The 23,883-nt window shown below is 47.7% G+C and overlaps 1 protein-coding gene across 2 annotated transcripts in view; it reads right to left on the reverse strand.

Moving 5' to 3' along the window:
• The window catches only part of RNF41 (ring finger protein 41), a 173,593-nt gene that overhangs the window by 66,508 nt on the left and 83,202 nt on the right, over positions 1 to 23,883 (reverse strand). For both annotated transcript variants that reach the window (XM_063952638.1, XM_063952637.1), the window contains one exon: positions 22,760 to 22,870. In XM_063952638.1, coding sequence (XP_063808708.1) covers positions 22,760 to 22,849 — 90 coding nt within the window. In that variant the 5' untranslated portion in view covers positions 22,850 to 22,870. The remainder of the gene's footprint in view (positions 1 to 22,759; positions 22,871 to 23,883) is intronic.

The raw sequence follows: 23,883 nt of genomic DNA on the forward strand, positions 1-23,883 counted from the left end.
TGTTGTGACGGAATCAGAGACGACTTTGCCCAATTTATGAGCCATCCGTGTTTCTGTAGACAAGTTATTGTCTGTTGGAGATGGCTCAAGAGCAATTCCTGGGATTGTGCCAGGATTAAAAGATCGTCGAGGTATGGGAAAATCCTTATCCCCTGCTTGCGGAGATAAGCTGCCATAACTACCATGATCTTGGTAAATACTCTGGGTTCTGTGGCTAACCCAAAGAGTAATGCCTGGAATTGAAAATGTTGTTGGAGGATAGCGAACCTGAGGTAACACTGATGGGACAATGCAGGTAAGCATCCTGTATATCCAGAGATACCATGTAATTCCCTGGTTCCATGGCCAAAACTATGGAGCGTAATGTCTTCATGTGGAACATTGGGACCCAAATGTATTTGTTTAACATTTTGATATTGAGGATGGGCCGAAATGACCCATTTGGCTTCTGGACCAAAAATAGGTTGGAGTAAAAACCCTGCCCCCGTTGTGCCGGGGGTACTGGAATAATTACCCCTGACTGAAGCAATTTCTGAACTGCTTCTTGCAGTGCTCTGGCCGTCGCCTCCATATGAGACGGGCTGATGCAAAAAAACCTTCGAGGAGGCTGCTTCTTGAAAGGGAAAACATAACCCAGAGATACCACTTCTTGCACCCAAGCATCTGTTGTTGACTGCTGCCATGTGTGTGCAAACTGAAGACGACAGCCTCCTACCTTGGAGTCCCCCAGGTGGAGGCCCACACCATCAGGCTGATGGTTTCTGTTCTGGTTTGGAAGCTGGCCCTCTAGTGGCCCATTGCTTCTTTGCTTTACCAGATTATTGTACTGGGTTTGCTTTGATTAATTTTTACCTTTTGTTTTACCTTGCCACCGAAATGGCAGAAATCCCGAGCCTTTAGGCTTAGGGTTATAACTAGCAGGAAACCTGACCTTCTTGGATTCAGCTTCTGACTCCAGAATATCTGTTAGTTCCTTACCAAAAAGAATGTTCCCAACAAAAGGCAAGCTTCCAGAACCCTTTTGGATTTGGAATCAGCTTTCCATGTACATAGCCAAAATGCTCTGCGAGCAGCTACTGTTAAGGCAGATGCTTTAGAAGCAATTGTACCCTTATCCATTGCTGCTTCTTCTAGGAATAGTGCAGCCCGTTTCATATGGGCTATATGGGACTCCTGCTCCCTAGTAGGTGCTGAGAGCCCATTTTCCAGTCCTTCAGCCCATTCCACTACCGCTTTTGCCATCCAGGCTGAGGCCATGGCCGGCCTTATGACTGCCCCCGACAGAGAAAATATGTTTTTCAAAAAACCATCAACTCTTCTGTCTGTGACATCATTTAATGATGTAGATGGCAAAGGCAAAATAGATTTTCGCACTAATCGAATGACGTGCGTATCTACCTTAGGAGACACTTCTCTTTTTAAACAGTCCCCAGTTGGAAAAATAAGAATTTACTTACCGATAATTCTATTTCTCGGAGTCCGTAGTGGATGCTGGGGTTCCTGAAAGGACCATGGGGAATAGCGGCTCCGCAGGAGACAGGGCACAAAAGTAAAGCTTTTCCGATCAGGTGGTGTGCACTGGCTCCTCCCCCTATGACCCTCCTCCAGACTCCAGTTAGGTACTGTGCCCGGACGAGCGTACACAATAAGGGAGGAATTTTGAATCCCGGGTAAGACTCATACCAGCCACACCAATCACACCGTACAACTTGTGATCTAAACCCAGTTAACAGTATGATAACAAAAGGAGCCTCTGAAAGACGGCTTCCTACAACAATAACCCGATTTTTGTAACAATAACTATGTACAAGTATTGCAGAATAATCCGCACTTGGGATGGGCGCCCAGCATCCACTACGGACTCCGAGAAATAGAATTATCGGTAAGTAAATTCTTATTTTCTCTATCGTCCTAGTGGATGCTGGGGTTCCTGAAAGGACCATGGGGATTATACCAAAGCTCCCAAACGGGCGGGAGAGTGCGGATGACTCTGCAGCACCGAATGAGAGAACTCCAGGTCCTCTTTTTGCCAGGGTATCAAATTTGTAGAATTTTACAAACGTGTTCTCCCCCGACCACGTAGCTGCTCGGCAGAGTTGTAATGCCGAGACCCCTCGGGCAGCCGCCCAAGATGAGCCCACCTTCCTTGTGGAATGGGCATTTACATATTTTTTGCTGTGGCAAGCCTGCCACAGAATGTGCAAGCTGAATTGTACTACAAATCCAACGAGCAATAGTCTGCTTAGAAGCAGGGGCACCCAGCTTGTTGGGTGCATACAGGATAAATAGCAAGTCAGATTTCCTGACTCCAGCCGACCTGGAAACTATATTTTCAGGGCCCTGACAACATCCAGCAACTTGGAGTCCTCCAAGTCCCTAGTAGCCGCAGGTACCACAATAAGCTGGTTCAGGTGAAACGCTGACACCACCTTAGGGAGAAACTGGGGACGAGTCCACAGCTTTGCTCTGTCCGAATGGACAATCAGATATGGCTTTGTGAGATAAAGCCGCCAATTCTGACACTCGCCTGGCCGAGGCCAGGACCAACAGCATGGTCGCTTTCCATGTGAGATATATCAAATCCACAGATTTGAGTTGTTTAAACCAATGTGATTTTAGGAATCCCAAACTACGTTGAGATCGCCCAGTGCCACTGGAGACATCAAAAGGGGGTTGTATATGCAGTACTCCCTTAACAACTTCTGGACTTCAGGAACTGAAGCCAATTTCTTTCTGGAAGAAAATCGACCGGTCGAAATTTGAACCTTAATGGACCCCAATTTGAGACCCATATACACTCCTGTTTGCAGGAAATGTAGGAATTAACCTAGTTGAAATTCTTCCGTGGAGCCTTCCTGGCCTCACACCATGGAACACATTTTCACCTAAGCAGTGATAATGTTGTGCGGTCACCTCCTTCCTGGCTCTGACCAGGGTAGGGATGACCTCTTCCGGAATGCCTTTTTCCCTTAGGATCCGGCGTTCACCCGTCAACGCGGCTGCGGTAAGTCATGGAACAGACATGATTCTTGCTGAATCAAGATCCTTTCTAGTATCTCTTGAAGTTCCGGGTACCAAGTTCTTCTTGGCCAAACCGGAGCCACGAGTATAGTTCTTACTCCTCTCCTTCCTATCATTCTCCATACACTGGGTATGAAAGGCAGAGGAGGGAACACATACACCGACTGGTACACCCACGGTGTTACCAGAGCGTCCCAGCTATTGCCTGAGGGTCTCTAGACCTGGCGCTTCATGTGGGACGCCATCATAACCACCTTTGGTCTTTCCCAACGGTTTACAAACATGTGGAAACTTCCAGATGAAGTTCCCACTTTTCCGGGTGGAATTCATTCATGCTGAGGAAATCTTCCTAGTTGTCCACTCCCGGAATGAACACTGCTGACAGTGTTATCACATGATTTTTCGCCCAGCGAAGAATCCTTGCTGTCATTGCCCTCCTGCTTCTTGTGCCGCCCCGTCTGTTTACGTGGGCGACTGCCATGATGATGTCCTACTGGATCAGCACCGGTTGACTTTGAAGCAGAGGTCTTCCTAGGCTCAGAGCATCGTAAATTGCCCTTAGCTCCAGTATATTCATGTGGAGAGAAATCTCCAGACTTGACCACACTTCCTTGGAAATTTCTTCCCTGTGTGACTGTTCCCCAGCCTCTCAGACTGGCATCCGTGGTCACCAGAACACAGTCCTGAATGCTGAATGTGCTGCCCTCTAGAAGATGAGCACTCTGCAGCCCCCACAGAAGAGACACCCTTGTCCTTGGAGACAGGGTTATCCGCTGATGCATCTGAAGATGCGATCCGGACCATTCGTCCCGCAAATCCCCCTGAAAAGTTTTTGCGTGAGATCTGCCGAATGGAATCGCTTCGTAAGAAGCCACCATTTTTCCCAGGACTCCTGTGCATTGATGCACTGATACTTGGCCTGGTTTTAGGAGGTTTCTGACTAGGTCGGATAACTCCCTGGCTTTCCCCTCCAGGAGAAATACCTCTTTCTGGACTATGCCCAGAATCATTCCTAGGAACAGCAGACGTATCATCGGAAAACAGCTGCGATTTTTGGAATATTTAGAATCCACTCGTGCTGTCGTAGAACTACTTTAGATAGTTCTTTTCCGACCTCCAACTGTTCTCTGGAAACTTGCCCCTTTCAGGATATCGTCCAAGTAAGGGATAATTAAGATGCCTTTCTTCTTTTAAGAATCATCTTTTCGGCCATTACCTTGGTAAAGGCCCGGGGTGCCGTGGATAATTCAACGGCAGCGTCTGAAACTGATATTGACAGTTCTGTATCACGAACCAGAGGTACCCTTGTTGAGAAGGGCAAATTTGGACATGGAGGTAATCCTTGATGTCCAGGGACACCATATAGTCCCCTTTTTTCCGGTTCTCTATCACTGCTCTGAGTGACTCCATCTTGATTTGAACCTTTTTATGTAAGTGTTCAAAGATTTCAGATTTAGACTATGTCTCACCAAGCCGTCTGGCTTCAGTACCACAATATAGTGTGGAAGACTAATACCCTTTTCCTTGTTGTAGGAGGGGTACTTTGATTATCACCTGCTGGAAATACAGCTTGTGAATTTTTTCCCAATACTGCCTCCCTGTCGGAGGGAGCCGTTGGTAAAGCAGGCTTCAGGAACCTGCGAGGAAAAAATGTCTCGACTCTCCAATCTGTACCCCTGGGATAATACTTGTACGATCTAGGGGTCAACTTGCGAGTGATCCCACTGCGCGCTGAGACTCTTGAGACTACCCCCCCACCTCACCTGAGTCCGTTTGCACGGCCCCAGCGTCACGCTGAGGACTTGGCAGACGCGGTGGAGGGCTTCTTTTCCTGGGAAGGGGCTGCCTGCTGCAGTCTACTTCCCTTTCCTCTATGTCTGGGCAGATATGACTGGCCTTTTGCCCGCTTGCCCACATGGGAAACGGAAGGATTGAGGCTGAAAAGACAGTGTCTTTTTCTGCTGAGATGTAACTTGGGGTAAAAAGGTTGGATTTCCCAGCTGTAGCCGTGGCCCCCAGGTCCGATGGACCGACCCCAAATAACTCCTTCCCTTTATACGGCAATACTTCCATGTGCCGTATGGGATCTGTATCACCTGACCACTGTCGTGTCCATGACATCTTCTGGGAGATATGGACAACGCACTTATCTTGATGCCAGAGTGCAAATATCCCTCTGTGCATCTCGCATACATATATATAGAATGCATCCTATTAAATGCTCTATATCAATAAAATATTTTTAGTCAGGGAATTCGACCAAGCCAACCCAGCACTGCATCTCCAGGCTGATGGCGATCGCTGGTCGCAGTATAACCACCGTATGTGTGTATATACTTTTTAGGATATTTTTCCAGCTGCCTATCAGCTGGCTCCTTGAGGGCGGCCGTATCTGGAGACGGTAACGCCACTTGATAAGCGTGTGAGCGCCTTATCCACCCTAAGGGGTGTTTCCCAACGCGCCCTAACTTCTGGCGGGAAAGGGTATAACGCCAATATTTGCTATCGGGGTAAACCCACGCATCATCACACACTTCATTTTATTTTATCTGATTCAGGAAAAACTACAGGTAGTTTTTTCACTCCCACATAATACCCTTTTTTGTGGTACTTGTAGTATCAGAAATATGTAACACCTCCTTCATTGCCCTTAACGTGTGGCCCTAATGAGGAATACGTTTGTTTATTCACCGTCGACACTGGATTCAGTGTCTGTGTCTGTGTCGACCGACTGAGGTAAATGGGCGTTTGTTTAAAAACCCCTGACGGTGTTTCTGAGACGCCTGGACCGGTACTAAGTGTTTGTCGGCCGTCTCATGTCGTCAACCGACCTTGCAGCGTGTTGACATTTTCACGTAATTCCCTAAATAAGCCATCCATTCCGGTGTCGACTCCCTAGAGAGTGACATCACCATTACAGGCAATTTCTCCGCCTCCTCCAACATCGTCCTCATACATGTCGACACACACGTACCGACACACAGCACACACACCTGGAATGCTCTGACAGAGGACAGGACCCCACTAGCCCTTTGGAGAGACAGAGGGAGAGTTTGCCAGCACACACCAAAAAACGCTATAATTACATAGGGACAACCTTATATAAGTGTTTCTCCCTAATAGCATCTTTATATATATATTTATATCGCCAATTAGTGCCCCCCTCTCTGTTTAAACCCTGTTTCTGTAGTGCAGTGCAGGGGAGAGCCTGGGAGCCTTCTCTCCAGCCTTTCTGTGAGAGAAAAAATGGCGCTGTGTGCTGAGGAGATAGGCCCCGCCCCTTTTCCGGTGGGCTCGTCTCCCGCTCTTTAGTGAAGTTTGGCAGGGGTTAAATATCTCCATATAGCCTCTGGGGGCTATATGTGAGGTATTTTTAGCCAGTATATAGGTTTACATTTGCCTCCCAGGGCGCCCCCCCCCAGCGCCCTGCACCCTCAGTGACAGCGTGTGAAGTGTGCTGAGAGGAAAATGGCGCACAGCTGCAGTGCTGTGCGCTACCTTTAGAAGACTGTCAGAGTCTTCAGCCGCCGATTCTGGACCTCTTCTAACTTCAGCATCTGCAAGGGGGCCGGCGGCGCGGCTCCGGTGACCATCCAGGCTGTACCTGTGATCGTCCCTCTGGAGCTGATGTCCAGTAGCCAAGAAGCCAATCCATCCTGCACGCAGGTGAGTTCACTTCTTCTCCCCTCAGTCCCTCGTTGCAGTGATCCTGTTGCCAGCAGGACTCACTGTAAAATAAAAAACCTAAGCTAAACTTTCTCTAAGCAGCTCTTTAGGAGAGCCACCTAGAATTGCACCCTTCTCGGCCGGGCACAAAAATCTAACTGGAGTCTGGAGGAGGGTCATAGGGGGAGGAGCCAGTGCACACCACCTGATCGGAAAAGCTTTACTTTTGTGCCCTGTCTCCTGCGGAGCCGCTATTCCCCATGGTCCTTTCAGGAACCCCAGCATCCACTAGGACGATAGAGAAAGGGTAGTAAGAATACCATATATCCTATTGGGCGTATCCCAAGGTTCCTCCATAATTTCCGTCAGTTCCTCTGACCCTGGAAACTCAAGCCTAACTGTTTTGGGACGTTTAAACAGAGGTGCCTTAGTTTTAATTGACTCAGCTGAATCCTCTAGAGACCGAATAGCCTTCATTGCTCCAATTAACTCAGCTATGTCCTCTGAGCTGAAGCCCTCCATTTGTTCTTCATATGGTGAAGTAGAGTATATGGAGTCATCATCTGTTGTATCATCCTGTATAGCCTGTGAATTTGATGATATATTTACCCTTGGTTTACCAGTTTTGTAGAAGCTGTAGGGACTATACCATAAGATGGGAGCTGCATGTATGGGTTAATAATGTACCCTATTCCTGAGGTTGAAGCTGCAGGGCCCAACCTGTCAGCTATACTGGATAAGGTTTGTGCAAACATGGCCCAAGGTGTATCTACTTATCGTTTAACAGGGATATGCCTTGCAATCTGCTGAAACGCAAAACAATTTGCACATAACCCATCGTGTGCCAGAGTTTGAGTTGATAACCCCACCTTGCAGGATAAACATGTTATGAGTGTTGGTGTTACTGTTAATGTAACCTCGTCACCTTTGCTCCTCTTAGACATGATAAACAATCAGCTTTTTCACACTATACTACACAATTTGTGACTGAAAACACTTTACATGTATAAAAGTGATATCAATCTGACCCCAACCCAAGCATTGAGGTTCAGAAGAAAACACTGACAAACATATATAAAGTCAGCAATCACACTAGCAGCATAATATATAGCACGTTATATATTAGTCATATATTTGTCATATGAGCATATTATCAACTACGAACACATTTCAAGTATGTAGGAGTACATCTACTGTATTCTGTTCTACACAGTTATTTTAATGTATTCAGACGAAATTGCGGAGACAACCACAGTATTGTACATAAACTCATATGCAATAGGCACTTAGCTTAACTATTCGTACTGACAAAAAGTAGATAGAAATTTAGTGCTGTATAACCCTTACTCTGTAGAGTGGGATACAGGGAGACTCACCCTTACATCCAGGATCGACCAATACATTAGCAAACGCTGAGTGGATCCAGAAGCTACTAGTGTACACTGCCACTCCGGTACTTTTAGTGGACACAGACGCTCAGTGAACGTTAGTGCATGCAGACGCTCATGTCTGCGACCTGGTCTCCTAGCGGTAAACTTTAGTGTATACAGACGTGGCGCATATGCTGCGACCGAGTCCCCTCGTGGTAGAGTCGGAGACGGAAGTGAGGCAATCAGTTCATGGCGGGAGAGGCACGGTAACTAGTCATGAACTGGGGGGAGGGGCGACCAGGAGAGCGTCTGACTCCCCACCGCTGACATCAACCCTAGGGATCACAGCCTAAAACTAATCCTGGCGCCTACTGATACCTAAGGCCTAGCCCTGGAGCACCCGTGGTGGTGGCGCGTCAGCTACTGTTTGGTAGTCTCCTCCCAAACATTGCGGCTGTGTCCGTATTCCCCTTCTAAGCGGAACCGATACCTTTCCTTCTCTCCGTGCTCCAGCCACAGCCTGGTAATTTGTGCTGGACCTGCTAGTTACATCCGACACAGACGCCTGTCGAGACAGCACTTGTACCGTGGGTAAGCGCTGTTGCGACCCGGCGGAGAGTTGCTGGAGCGACTCTTTCCAATATGCGTGTAAGACGCTGTTAGGAAAGATCACTCAAAACAAAGTAAGACTATAAAAATAAATAAAGCTTAGGGCTGCCAAAAAACAGCAGCCCCGTGATCATGGTCCGGCTCCTGCCGCACCAAACAAAAAACGAATTTGACCGAGTAGGTGGGCGGGATTATATGGACGAGCCAGTTGCATCCTGGGAGGCCAGAAAGTTTGGTGCCAATCCGCAGTCGCTCCATCATATCCCAATGTTATCCTGTGGATAACCTGTGGATCCTGCCGGAGAAAATAAGATTTTAAACCTACCGGTAAATCTTTCTCTCCTAGTCCCTAGAGGATGCTGGGGACTCCGTAAGAAGCATGGGGATAGACGGGCTCCGCAGGAGACATGGGCACTAAAAAGAACTTTAGATATGGGTGTGCACTGGCTCCTCCCTCTATGCCCCTCCTCCAGACCTCAGTTAGAAAACTGTGCCCAGAGGAGACGAACAGTACGAGGAAAGGATTTTTGTTAATCTAAGGGCAAGATTCATACCAGCCCACACCATCCACACCGTATAACATGGAATATACGAACCAGTTAACAGTATGAAACAAAACAGCATCAGCCCGAGACTGATCAAAACTGTAACATAACCCTTATGTAAGCCAAAACTATATACAAGTCTTGCAGAATTTAGTCCGCACTGGGACGGGCGCCCAGCATCCTCTACGGACTAGGAGAAAATAAGAATTTACTTACCGATAATTCTATTTCTCGGAGTCCGTAGTGGATGCTGGGGTTCCTGAAAGGACCATGGGAATAGCGGCTCCGCAGGAGACAGGGCACAAAAAGTAAAGCTTTCCGATCAGGTGGTGTGCACTGGCTCCTCCCCCCATGACCCTCCTCCAAGCCTCAGTTAGGTACTGTGCCCGGACGAGCGTACACAATAAGGGAGGAATTTTGAATCCCGGGTAAGACTCATACCAGCCACACCAAATCACACCGTACAACTTGTGATCTAAACCCAGTTAACAGTATGATAACAGAGGAGCCTCTGAAAGATGGCTCCCTACAACAATAACCCGAATTAGTTAACAATAACTATGTACAATTATTGCAGATAAACCGCACTTGGGATGGGCGCCCAGCATCCACTACGGACTCCGAGAAATAGAATTATCGGTAAGTAAATTCTTATTTTCTCTATCGTCCTAGTGGATGCTGGGGTTCCTGAAAGGACCATGGGGATTATACCAAAGCTCCCAAACGGGCGGGAGAGTGCGGATGACTCTGCAGCACCGAATGAGAGAATTCCAGGTCCTCCTTAGCCAGAGTATCAAATTTGTAAAATTTTACAAACGTGTTCTCCCCTGACCACGTAGCTGCTCGGCAAAGTTGTAATGCCGAGACCCCTCGGGCAGCCGCCCAAGATGAGCCCACCTTCCTTGTGGAGTGGGCCCTTACAGATTTAGGCTGTGGCAGGCCTGCCACAGAATGTGCAAGTTGGATTGTGCTACAGATCCAACGAGCAATCGTCTGCTTAGACGCAGGAGCACCCATCTTGTTGGGTGCATACAATATAAACAACGAGTCAGATTTTCTGACTCCAGCTGTCCTTGCAATATATATTTTCAATGCTCTGACAACGTCCAGTAACTTGGAGTCCTCCAAGTCACTTGTAGCCGCAGGCACTACAATAGGCTGGTTCAGATGAAATGCTGACACCACCTTAGGGAGAAAATGCGGACGAGTCCGCAGTTCCGCCCTGTCCGAATGGAAAATCAGATATGGGCTTTTGTAAGATAAAGCTGCCAGTTCGGACACTCTCCTGGCCGAAGCCAGGGCTAGTAGCATGGTCACTTTCCATGTGAGATATTTCAAATCCACATTTTTTAGTGGTTCAAACCAATGAGATTTCAGAAAGTCCAAAACCACATTGAGATCCCACGGTGCCACTGGAGGCACCACAGGAGGCTGTATATGCAGCACTCCCTTAACAAAAGTCTGGACTTCAGGGACTGAAGCCAATTCTTTCTGGAAGAAAATCGACAGGGCCGAAATTTGAACCTTAATAGATCCCAATTTGAGACCCATAGACAATCCTGATTGCAGGAAATGTAGGAATCGACCCAGTTGAAATTCCTCCGTCGGAGCACTCCGATCCTCGCACCACGCAACATATTTTCGCCAAATGCGGTGATAATGTTGCACGGTTACTTCCTTCCTTGCTTTAATCAAAGTAGGAATGACTTCTTCCGACATGCCTTTTTCCTTTAGGATCCGGCGTTCAACCGCCATGCCGTCAAACGCAGCCGCGGTAAGTCTTGAAACAGACAGGGACCCTGCTGAAGCAAGTCCCTCCTTAGAGGTAGAGGCCCGGATCTTCCGTGATCATCTCTTGAAGTTCCGGGTACCAAGTCCTTCTTGGCCAATCCGGAACCACTAGTATCGTTCTTACGCCTCTTTGCCGTATAATTCTCAATACTTTTGGTATGAGAGGCAGAGGAGGAAACACATACACCGACTGGTACACCCAAGGCGCTACCAGCGCGTCCACAGCTATTGCCTGCGGATCTCTTGACCTGGCGCAATACCTGTCCAGTTTTTTGTTGAGGCGAGACGCCATCATGTCCACCATTGGTCTTTCCCAACGGGTTACCAGCATGTGGAAGACTTCTGGATGAAGTCCCCACTCTCCCGGGTGAAGGTCGTGTCTGCTGAGGAAGTCTGCTTCCCAGTTGTCCACTCCCGGGATGAACACTGCTGACAGTGCTATTACATGATTCTCTGCCCAGCGAAGAATCCTTGCAGCTTCTGCCATTGCACTCCTGCTTCTTGTGCCGCCCTGTCTGTTCACATGGGCGACTGCCGTGATGTTGTCCGACTGGATCAACACCGGTTTTCCCTGAAGCAGAGGTTCTGCCTGGCTTAGAGCATTGTAGATTGCTCTTAGTTCCAGAATGTTTATGTGAAGAGACGTTTCCAGGCTCGTCCACACTCCCTGGACGTTTCTTCCTTGTGTGACTGCTCCCCAGCCTCTCAGGCTGGCGTCCGTGGTCACCAGGATCCAATCCTGTATGCCGAATCTGCGGCCCTCCAATAGATGAGCACTCTGCAACCACCACAGAAGAGATACCCTTGTCCTTGGAGACAGGGTTATCCGCTGGTGCATCTGAAGATGCGACCCTGACCATTTGTCCAACAGATCCCTCTGGAAAATTCTTGCGTGGAATCTGCCGAATGGAATTGCTTCGTAAGAAGCCACCATTTTCCCCAGGACTCTTGTGCATTGATGTACAGACACCTTTCCTGGTTTTAGGAGGTTCCTGACAAGCTCGGATAACTCCTTGGCTTTTTCCTCCGGGAGAAAAACCTTTTTCTGAACCGTGTCCAGAATCATCCCTAGGAACAGCAGACGAGTTGTCGGCATTAACTGGGATTTTGGAATATTCAGAATCCACCCGTGCTGTTTTAGCACTTCTTGAGACAGTGCTAATCCCATCTCTAGCTGTTCTCTGGACCTTGCCCTTATCAGGAGATCGTCCAAGTATGGGATAATTAATACGCCTTTTCTTCGAAGAAGAATCATCATCTCGGCCATTACCTTTGTAAAGACCCGAGGTGCCGTGGACAATCCGAACGGCAGCGTCTGAAACTGATAGTGACAGTTTTGTACGACGAACCTGAGGTACCCCTGGTGTGAGGGGTAAATTGGAACGTGGAGGTACGCATCCTTGATGTCCAAGGATACCATAAAGTCCCCTTCTTCCAGGTTCGCTATCACTGCTCTGAGTGACTCCATCTTGAACTTGAACTTCATTATGTACAGGTTCAAGGACTTCAGATTTAGAATAGGTCTTACCGAGCCATCCGGCTTCGGTACCACAAATAGAGTGGAATAATACCCCTTTCCTTGTTGTAGAAGAGGTACCTTGACTATCACCTGCTGAGAGTACAGCTTGTGAATGGCTTCCAAGACCGTCTCCCTTTCGGAGGGGGACGTTGGTAAAGCAGACTTCAGGAAACGGCGAGGTGGATCTGTCTCTAGTTCCAACCTGTATCCCTGAGATATTATCTGCAGGATCCAGGGATCTACCTGCGAGTGAGCCCACTGCGCGCTGAAATTCTTGAGACGACCGCCCACCGCCCCCGAGTCCGCTTGAGAAGCCCCAGCGTCATGCTGAGGCTTTTGTAGAAGCGGGGGAGGGCTTCTGTTCCTGGGAAGGAGCTGCCTGTTGCTGTCTCTTCCCCCTTCCTCTGCCTCGTGGCAGATATGAATATCCCTTTGCTCTCTTGTTTTTAAAGGAACGAAAGGGCTGCGGTTGAAAAGTCGGTGTCTTTTTCTGTTGGGGAGTAACTTGAGGTAAAAAGGTGGATTTCCCGGCTGTAGCCGTGGCCACCAAATCTGATAGACCGACTCCAAATAACTCCTCCCCTTTATACGGCAAAACTTCCATATGCCGTTTTGAGTCCGCATCGCCTGACCACTGTCGCGTCCATAAACTTCTTCTGGCCGAAATGGACATAGCACTTACCCGTGATGCCAGTGTGCAGATATCCCTCTGTGCATCACGCATATAAAGAAATGCATCCTTTATTTGCTCTAAAGACAGTAAAACATTGTCCCTATCCAGGGTATCAATATTTTCAATCAGGGACTCTGACCAAGCTACTCCAGCACTGCACATCCAGGCTGTCGCTATAGCTGGTCGTAGTATAACACCTGTATGTGTGTATATACTTTTTTGGATATTTTCCATCCTCCTATCTGCTGGATCTTTAAGTGCGGCCGTCTCAGGAGAGGGTAACGCCACTTGTTTAGATAAGCGTGTGAGCGCCTTGTCCACCCTAGGAGGTGTTTCCCAGCGCGCCCTAACCTCTGGCGGGAAAGGGTATAAAGCCAATAACTTCTTTGAAATTAGCATCTTTTTATCGGGGGCAACCCACGCTTCATCACACACCTCATTTAGTTCTTCTGACTCAGGAAAAACTATAGGTAGTTTTTTCACACCCCACATAATACCCTGTTTAGTGGTACCTGTAGTATCAGCTAAATGTAACGCCTCCTTCATTGCCAAAATCATATAACGTGTGGCCCTACTGGAAAATACGGTTGATTCGTCACCGTCGCCACTGGAATCAGTGCCTGTGTCTGGGTCTGTGTCGACCGACTGAGGCAAAGGGCGTTTTACAGCCCCTGACGGTGTTTGAGGCGCCTGGACAGGCACTAATTGATTGTCCGGCCGTCTCATGTCGTCAAACGACTGCTTTAGCGTGTTGACACTATCCCGTAATTCCATAAATAAAGGCATCCATTCTGGTGCCGACCCCCTAGGAGGTGACATCCCCATATTTGGCAATTGCTCCGCCTCCACACCAATATCGTCCTCATACATGTCGACACACACGTACCGACACACAGCAGACACACAGGGAATGCTCTTAACGAAGACAGGACCCCACTAGCCCTTTGGGGAGACAGAGGGAGAGTTTGCCAGCACACACCAAAGCGCTATATATGACAGGGATAGCCTTATAATAAGTGCTCCCTGTATAGCTGCTTTTATAATATAATTTTTGCCACTATTTTGCCCCCCCTCTCTTGTTTTACCCTGTTTCTGTATGCAGTGCAGGGGAGAGACCTGGGAGCCGTCCTGACCAGCGGAGCTGTGTAAGGAAAATGGCGCTGTGTGCTGAGGAGATAGGCCCCGCCCCTTTTCCGGCGGGCTCGTCTCCCGCTCTTTAGTGGATTCTGGCAGGGGTTAAATATCTCCATATAGCCCCCGGAGGCTATATGTGAGGTATTTTTTAGCCAAATAGGTTTTCATTTGCCTCCCAGGGCGCTCCCCTCCCAGCGCCCTGCACCCTCAGTGACTGCCGTGTGAAGTGTGCTGAGAGGAAAATGGCGCACAGCTGCAGTGCTGTGCGCTACCTTTAGAAGACTGAGGAGTCTTCTGCCGCCGATTCTGGACCTCTTCTTGTTTCAGCATCTGCAAGGGGGCCGGCGGCGAGGCTCCGGTGACCATCCAGGCTGTACCTGTGATCGTCCCTCTGGAGCTGATGTCCAGTAGCCAAGAAGCCAATCCATCCTGCACGCAGGTGAGTTCACTTCTTCTCCCCTAAGTCCCTCGTTGCAGTGATCCTGTTGCCAGCAGGACTCACTGTAAAATAAAAAACCTAAGCTAAACTTTTCTAAGCAGCTCTTTAGGAGAGCCACCTAGATTGCACCCTTCTCGGCCGGGCACAAAAATCTAACTGAGGCTTGGAGGAGGGTCATGGGGGGAGGAGCCAGTGCACACCACCTGATCGGAAAGCTTTACTTTTTGTGCCCTGTCTCCTGCGGAGCCGCTATTCCCATGGTCCTTTCAGGAACCCCAGCATCCACTAGGACGATAGAGAAAAAGATTTACCGGTAGGTTTAAAATCTTATTTTCTCTTACGTCCTAGAGGATGCTGGGGACTCCGTAAGGACCATGGGGATTATACCAAAGCTCCCAAACGGGCGGGAGAGTGCTGATGACTCTGCAGCACCGATTGAGCAAACATGAGGTCCTCATCAGCCAGGGTATCAAACTTGTAGAACTTTCCAAAGGTGTTTGAACCCGACCAAGTCGCCGCTCGGCAAAGCTGTAATACCGAGACACCTCGGGCAGCCGCCCAAGAAGAGCCTACCTTCCTAGTGGAATGGGCCTTTACTGAATTTGGTAACGGCAATCCAGCCATAGAACGAGCCTGCTGAATCGTGTTACAGATCCAGCGAGCAATAGCCTGCTTAGAAGTAGGAGCGCCAATCTTGTTGGCTGCATACAGGACAAACAGTGCCTCTGTTTTCCTAACCCGAGCCGTTCTAGCTACATAAATTTTCAATGCCCTGACCACATCAAGGGACTCCGAATCCTCCAAGTCCCGCGTAGCCACAGTCACCACAATAGGTTGGTTCATATGAAAAGAGGAAACCACCTTAGGCAAAAATTGAGGACGAGTCCGCAACTCAGCTCTATCCACATGGAAGATCAGATAGGGGTTTTTGTGAGACAAAGCCGCTAACTCAGATACTCTCCTAGCAGATGCCAAGGCCAACAACATGACCACCTTCCAAGTGAGATACTTTAATTCCACCGTTTGAAGCGGCTCAAACCAGCGAGACTTAAGGAACCGTAACACCACGTTAAGGTCCCATGGTGCCACTGGAGGCACAAAAGGAGGCTGGATATGCAGCACTCCCTTCACAAAAGTCTGGACTTCTGGGAGAGAAGCCAATTCATTCTGAAAGAAAATAGATAGGGCCGAAATCTGAACTTTAATGGAGCCTAATTTTAGGCCCAAATTCACTCCAGTCTGGAGGAAGTGAAGAAAACGTCCCAGATGGAATTTTTCCGGAGGAGCATTCTTGGACTCACACCAAGACACATACTTCCTCCAAATACGGTGATAATGTTTTGCAGTCACCTCCTTCCTAGCCTTTATCAGAGTAGGAATGACCTCATCCGGAATGCCCTTTTCGGCTAGGATCCGGCGTTCAACCGCCAAGCCGTCAAACGCAGCCGCGGTAAATCTTGGAACAGACATGGCCTCTGTTGCAAAAGGTCCTCTCTGAGAGGAAGAGGCCATGGATCTTCTGTGAGCATTTCCAGCAGATCCGGATACCAAGCACTTCGAGGCCAATCTGGAACAATGAGAATTGTCTGTACTCCTCTTCGTCTTATGATTCTCAATATCTTTGAGATGAGAGGAAGAGGAGGGAACACATAGACCGACTGGAACACCCACGGTGTCACAAGGGCGTCCACTGCTATCGCCTGAGGGTCCCTTGATCTGGCGCAATATCTCGGAAGCTTCTTGTTGAGGTGTGACGCCATAATGTCTATTTGAGGCAGCCCCCACTGACTTGTAATCTCTGCAAAGACTTCCAGATGAAGTCCCCACTCTCCGGGATGTAGATCGTGTCTGCTGAGGAAGTCTGCTTCCCAGTTGTCCACTCCCGGAATGAAGACTGCTGTCAGAGCGCTTACATGATTTTCCGCCCAGCGAAGAATCCTGGTGGCTTCTGCTATTGCCACTCTGCTCTTTGTTCCGCCTTGGCGGTTTACATGAGCCACTGCGGTGATGTTGTCTGACTGAATCAGAACAGGTAGGTCGCGAAGCAAATTCTCCGCTTGACGAAGGCCGTTGTATATGGCCCTTAATTCCAGTACGTTGATGTGTAGACAAGCCTCCTGGCTTGACCACAGACCTTGGAAGTTTCTTCCCTGTGTGACTGCTCCCCATCCTCGGAGGCTCGCGTCCGTGATTACCAGAACCCAGTCCTGAATGCCGAACCTACGACCCTCTAGAAGGTGAGCACTCTGCAGCCACCACAGGAGAGATACCCTGGCCCTTGGGGACAGGCTGATCATCTGATGTATATGTAGATGTGACCCGGACCACTTGTCCAGAAGGTCCCACTGAAAAGTCCTCGCATGGAACCTGCCGAATGGAATGGCCTCGTAAGACGCCACCATCTTTCCCAGAACTCGAGTGCATTGATGCACCGACACCCTTTTCGGCTTCAGCAGGTCTCTGACCAAGCTCTGGAGTTCCTGGGCCTTTTCCCATCGGGGGAAAAACCCTTTTCTGTTCTGTATCCAGAATCATGCCTAAGAAAGGCAATCGGTTCGTTGGAACCAACTGTGACTTTGGTAGATTGAGAATCCAGCCGTGCTGCTGCAACACCCTCAGGGAGAGTGACACGCTGTTCAGCAACTGCTCTCTTGATCTCGCTTTTATTAGGAGATCTTCCAAGTACGGGAAATTGTGACTCCCTGCCTGCGCAGGAGCACCATCATTTCCGCCATTACCTTGGTGAAAACCCTCGGGCCGTGGAAAGCCCAAACGGCAACGTCTGAAATTGGTAATGACAATCCTGTACAGCAAATCTCAGGAACGCCTGATGAGGATATATGGGGACATGAAGGTATGCATCCTTTATGTCCAGGGATACCATATAATCCCCCCCCCCCCTCCAGGCTGGCGATGACCGCTCTGAGCGACTCCATCTTGAACTTGAACCTTTTTAAGTATAGGTTTAAGGATTTAAATTCAGAATGGGTCTGACCGAACCGTCCGGTTTCGGGACCACAAACAGCGTTGAGTAATACCCCACTTCTTGAAGATTCAATTTTTGAATCGCATTTAAAACTACCTCCCTCTCTGGGGAAGAAGCCGGTAGGGCCGATTTGAAAAACCGGCGAGGAGGCACCTCTTCGAATTCCAGCCTGTAACCCTGGGAAACAATGCTATTGCCCAGGGATCCAAGTGTGATTGAACCCAGACAAGGCTGAGAAGTCCCTCAGCGGAGCCCCAGCGTCATGCGGTGGATTTTGTAGAAGCAAGGGAGGACTTCTGCTCCTGGGAACTAGCTGTAGTTGGCAGCTTTTTCCCCTTGCCCTTACCTCTGGCAAGAAAGGAAGATCCCCGTACTCAATTGGATTTATGCGACCGAAAGGACTGCATCTGATAATGTGGCGTTTTCTTAGGCTGTGAGGAAACATAAGGCAAAAAAGTTGATTTACCTGCAGTAGCTGTGGAAACCAGGTCCGTGAGACCTTCCCCAAACAATTCCTCATCCTTGTAAGGCAAAACCTCCATATGCCTCTGCGAGTCGGCATCACCCGTCCATTGTCGGGTCCATAGGGCTCGCCTAGCAGAAATCGCCATAGCGTTGGCTCTGGAACCCAGTAGGCCCACGTCTCTCTGAGCATCCCTCATATATAGGACCGCATCCTTAATATGATCCAGGGTCAATAAAATGGTTTCCTTATCCAGCGTATCAATATCAGCAGATTAGGTATCTGTCCACGCTGCTACAGCGCTACAAATCCAAGCCGACGCTATCGCCGGTCTGAGTAATGTACCAGTATGTGTGTAAATTGACTTCAAGGTAGTCTCCTGCCTGTGATCAGCAGGATCCTTGAGGGTTGCGGTATCTTGAGATGGCAGCGCTACCTTTTAGGATAAGCGTGTCAACGCTTTGTCCACCCTTGGGGAGGATTCCAACCGTATCCTATCCTTAGCCGGGAAAGGATACGCCATAAGAATCCTTTTGGGAATCTGCAGTTTCTTGTCTGGAGTTTCCCAAACCCTTTCAAACAACTCATTTAGCTCATGTGAAGGGGGAAAAGCAACCTCAGGCTTCTTTTCTTTAAACATGTCCGGTACAGAGGGGTCATCAGTGATATGCAACACGGGTGTGGTTCATCAAAATCGACAGTATCTAGGTCGACAATGTTTAGGTCGACAGTCTCTAGGTCGGCATGGATGGAAGGTCGACAGGGTTTCTAGGTCGACATGTGCTAGGTCGACAGGTCTAAAGGTTGACATGAGGATTTTTTTTTGGTGTTGTTTTCTGCGTAGAGTGACCGGGATCCCAAATTAGTGCACCGCGTCCCCTCGCTTCGCTCGCCCTGCTTCGGGCATGGTGCCTTCGCTTGGCACAGATTACCGTTCCAATCGTAGTCCACGTGGATTATTAAGTATGAAAAAATTCAAAAAAAGAAAAATTTTTTGAAAAACTCATGTCGACCTTTAGACCTGTCGACCTAGCACATGTCGACCTAGAAACCCTGTCGACCTTCCATCCATGTCGACCTAGTGACTGTCGACCTATAGTGGTCGACCTAGATACTGTCGATCTTCAGACCGGATCCCATGCAACACATCTTTTATTGCAATAATCATATAATTAATACTTTTAGCCAATTTTGGCTGCAACTTCGCATCATCGTAGTCGACACTGGAGTCAGAATCTGTGTCTACTACTTGGGATAGTGGGCGCTTTTGAGACCCAGAAGGTCCCTGCGACATAGTGAAAGGCAGGGCTTGACTCCCTGTACATTCCCTGGACTCTGCTTTGTCCAACCTTTTGTGTAATAAATTCACATTTGCATTTAAAACATTCCACATATCCAACCAGTCAGGTGTCGGCGTTGCCGACGGAGACACCACACATTTGCTCCACCTCCTCCCTAGAAGAGCCTTCCGCTTCAGACATGCCGACACACGCGTACCGACACCCCACACACTCAGGGAAATCTCTAATCTGGAGACAGTCCCCCAACAAGGCCCTTTGGAGAGACAGAGAGAGAGTATGCCAGCACACACCCAGCGCCAATGACCCTGGAAAAAATTCCCAGATCGATATAGCGCTTTTATTATATATATTGACTGCGCCAAATTATGTGCCCCCCCCCCCTTCTTTAAAACCCTCCGTCACCGTGTTCAGCAGGGGAGCCAGCTTCGCAGCGGTGTGCTGTGGAGAAAATGGCGCTGGTGAGTGCTGAGGGATCAAGCTCCGCCCCCTCAGCGGCGGGCTTCGGTCCCGCTCGATTTCTTTAAAAACTGGCGGGGGATCTCCTATATAGAGCCCGCAGAGCATGTGTGTGTGTATATATATATATATATATATATATATATATATATATATATATATATATATATATATATATATATATATATATATATATATATATATATTTATTTTGGCCAGTCCTAAAGGTTTAAAATTGCTGCCCAGGGCGCCCCCCCTCCTCTCCTGCGCCCATCAGTGCCTGCCATGTGTGTTGTGTGTGGGAGCAATGGCGCGCAGCGTTACCGCTGCGCGTTACCTCAGAGAAGATCTGAAGTCTTTTGCAACCTCTGAAGTCTTCTATCTTCCGGCTCTGTGAGGAGGACGGCGGCGCGGCTCCGGGACGAACTGCGAGGGGAGACCTGCGTTCAGACTCCCTCTGGAGCTAATGGTGTCCAGTAGCCTAAGAAGCAGAGCCTAGCATTTAAGTAGGTCTGCTTCTCTCTCCTCAGTCCCACGATGCAGGGAACCTGTTGCCAGCAGGGCTCCCTGAAAATAAAAAACCTAACAAAATTCTTTCAGAGAAACTCAGGAGAGCTCCCTGTAATGCACCCAGTCTCCTCTGGGCACAGTATCAAACTGAGGTCTGGAGGAGGGGCATAGAGGGAGGAACCAGTGCACACCCATATCTAAAGTTCTTTTTAGTGCCCATGTCTCCTGCGGAGCCCGTCTATCCCCATGGTCCTTATGGAGTCCCCAGCATCCTCTAGGACGTAAGAGAAATAGCTGATTTAAGAGCCTAACAGCTATTCAACAGAGAGCACTGCGTGTGGCACATATCAGGAGATGCTGTTTACAGCAACTAATGCCCGACCCTTTATTGCGGTAAACAGCATTTCCTGACATAAGTGCCAGGAGCAATACTGTTCATGTATGTGGTAACACCGCAATTAGCCCCAAGGCACCAGTTAAGTCAAATTTCTGCTCAGAAATCGCAAGATGCGGGTTTACCGCACAACCAATTGATAAGCTCCGGGTACTTCAGCCAGCTGGTAGCTATTTAGCCTCGCTGGGAATTACCCCCTAAAGTAGCAACAAGCCAGAGGATAAAAATAATGAGATCCCCTTTTGTATCCCACTCAGGAAATAGGACATGCTACCTCTATGTTGCTGTTTACGATGTCAAGAAATACAGTGTCGAAATGTTGAGGTTGACATAATAGCAGTGTCGACTTCCTGAAGGCCAACAAGGTCAATATGGACATTACAACCATGTTCACATGATGAAAACCTAATAATTATACCGAGCAGCGAAAGAGAGGTCCATTATCACCAAGTAAACACAATTCAATTGAGGGAGAAGTTTTGCCATACATCGTTGCGACACCCAGCAGTGCACTTACCCATCACTTATGGTAGTGCGAAGGAAAACTTGCAATGCTGAGGCTGTGATGTGTTGTTCTAGAAAGGCTTTGAATTAAATTACTCCATAGTACTATGCAGATTGGAATGAGCTGAACCCCTTATAGTGTTATGCAAGTAGCAAGAGGGCATTACATTGAATTTTTAAATTGTGGGGCAATTATCTGTTCAATATTCACATTTTATTTTTTTGCAGCATTTTACAGAAGAAACAAGCCAACAGCGTCCATGAGAACACAAACACCAGTCATGGAAGCATACTGTGGCTACCAAGTGTATCCAACACAAACACAAATATAAAATGCACCTCATGCAAGACTTTTGGTACAAGTATACTTAGACAACTTTGCATTTTTTACATTTGAGATTTGAAGAGCAAAAAATAAACCCCACAACAATGAACAACTCATCTACTCATCTTTTCAGATCACATTGCATCTTGCCTTAATTACTCCCCAAGTCCATTATACTACTAGCTGCCATTATGAAGAGGGCAAGACCAAGGGGAATTGGCATCCACAGCAAAAGATGACAAACATGCTCCCAAAAAGTCCGTATACAAATACAATGTCACACAAGGAATGTGTTTCAAGGTTGCAGAACGGAAATGTTTGTTGTAAGAAAAGAAAATTAATACATACTGTTAAATCCAGAAGTCCTTATCCCCATGGTATATACACTTTAAAGGTGGGTACACACTATGTGATATGCTCCATGAGCGATATCAGTGTTTCCCCACACCTCCCACCAACATACATACTGTGCGTTATGACATCATGCTGCGGCCGGCCCGAACATGAAGCTTCTGACAATATGGTCAGATTTAGCTGCAAGTACAATTTGACAATTCGTTAACTATCCTCGGGAGCGCACATCGGGCATCGCTCGTAGCATACACACTGGGCGACAATGTAAACGATATCACTCAGGAGGGTAAAAAAAGATTGTGTATCCACTTTTAAACTGACCCTTTCTTTACATATTTTTCTCATCTTTCCCAGGAAACATTTTCTTACGACAACTTAGTCAATATAATTAACATAAATGGTTATTAAGCAAAACATTTTTAGCAAAATCTATAAAATAATGTTGCAATATGGAAATGTAAGCAAAAACAAGTGCTCGTTTTATTGTAATCATCACAACATGAAATGGTCACTTGCATATGTCCAAGACAATACTCTCTCAGAAACTGCTCATGTTCGCCATGTATTCATTTGATGGCATGTAACCACATGGAATAACCAGTCGCCTCTAAGGAAATGCATAGTACTTTGTCAATTATGCAACTGGATAAAAAAATAAATAAAAAAAATATATGTTATAATAAAACCAAAATCACTTACTTGAACTGGCTCCTCCAAAACCCCACTGCAGATGGGGCAGAGAAGATCTTCGTCGACATCACCCTGGAAACGTGTTACATCATACCCCATCGCTCATCACAACACTAGACACTGCAATAAAAGACAAAAAAATATTGAATGATACAACTCACTGTATTAATATAAATACATACACCACACGATACACAATGCTTATAGGGCAGCATTTAGTTGTTATATCGCGCCCGATCTCCCATCTGAATATTCAATTGATCTTTATTATTGTGCTGATCTCGCTCATTAGTGTCAAGTTTAGTCTGGTTTAGCCGCTTTACATGACTATATTAATGGGCGCAAAATGAAGAGTCCCGTTTGAGTGCTCAAACAGGTCACTTTTTGCTCCTTTCAGCTCGCCACCACCAGAGGCAGTAACCTGAAATTATGTTAGCACGCCTGTCAGCAGAAACAAGTGAATAGCGGTCGGTAGACACGCATGGGTGTGCAAGGGGAACAATTAAATATCGTCCATAGACTTCTATCCATTGATTTCAGAACAACTATACGTCATGAGCGGAATTCAATTGTTATGCCGCCCCCTCCCGCCAGCAGCTATTCAAATGTTTCTACCGATGGGCACGATATAAGCATTTCAGCTTGCTATCCCCGGGGGTGGTCGAAAAGTGACCCGTTTGGGTGCCCAAATAGGTCTTTTCACGATCGCGTCCATTACTTTCGTCAGGTTTAGACGCTTTACACAGCTAAACCCAACTGCTATGGGCACGATAGGGATGATAACGGCGGATAATTGAATATTGCCCCACGATCTCCCGTCACTTTAGACGGGAGATCGGGCGCAATATATCAATTGAATATTTCCCCATGTAATGTTTTTGTTATTTTTATTTTTTATATTGGCCGAGTGAGGTTTGTAAGTAAAACAAAAAAGCAAGCAACTGGGCAAAACCATGTTGCACTGCAGATGGGGCAGATGTAACACGCAAAGAGATTAAGATTTGGGCGGGGTATGTTCAAACTTAAATTCACATTGCAGTATAAAAATAAAACTAACATATGTGGGCTACATGCAAAAAGCAGACAGTATTTACCCTGCACAGAATAAATATAAATGCATTTTCACCCCTTGC

The sequence above is a fragment of the Pseudophryne corroboree genome, chromosome 2, assembly GCF_028390025.1.
Source record: "Pseudophryne corroboree isolate aPseCor3 chromosome 2, aPseCor3.hap2, whole genome shotgun sequence".
NCBI lineage: Eukaryota > Metazoa > Chordata > Amphibia > Anura > Myobatrachidae > Pseudophryne > Pseudophryne corroboree.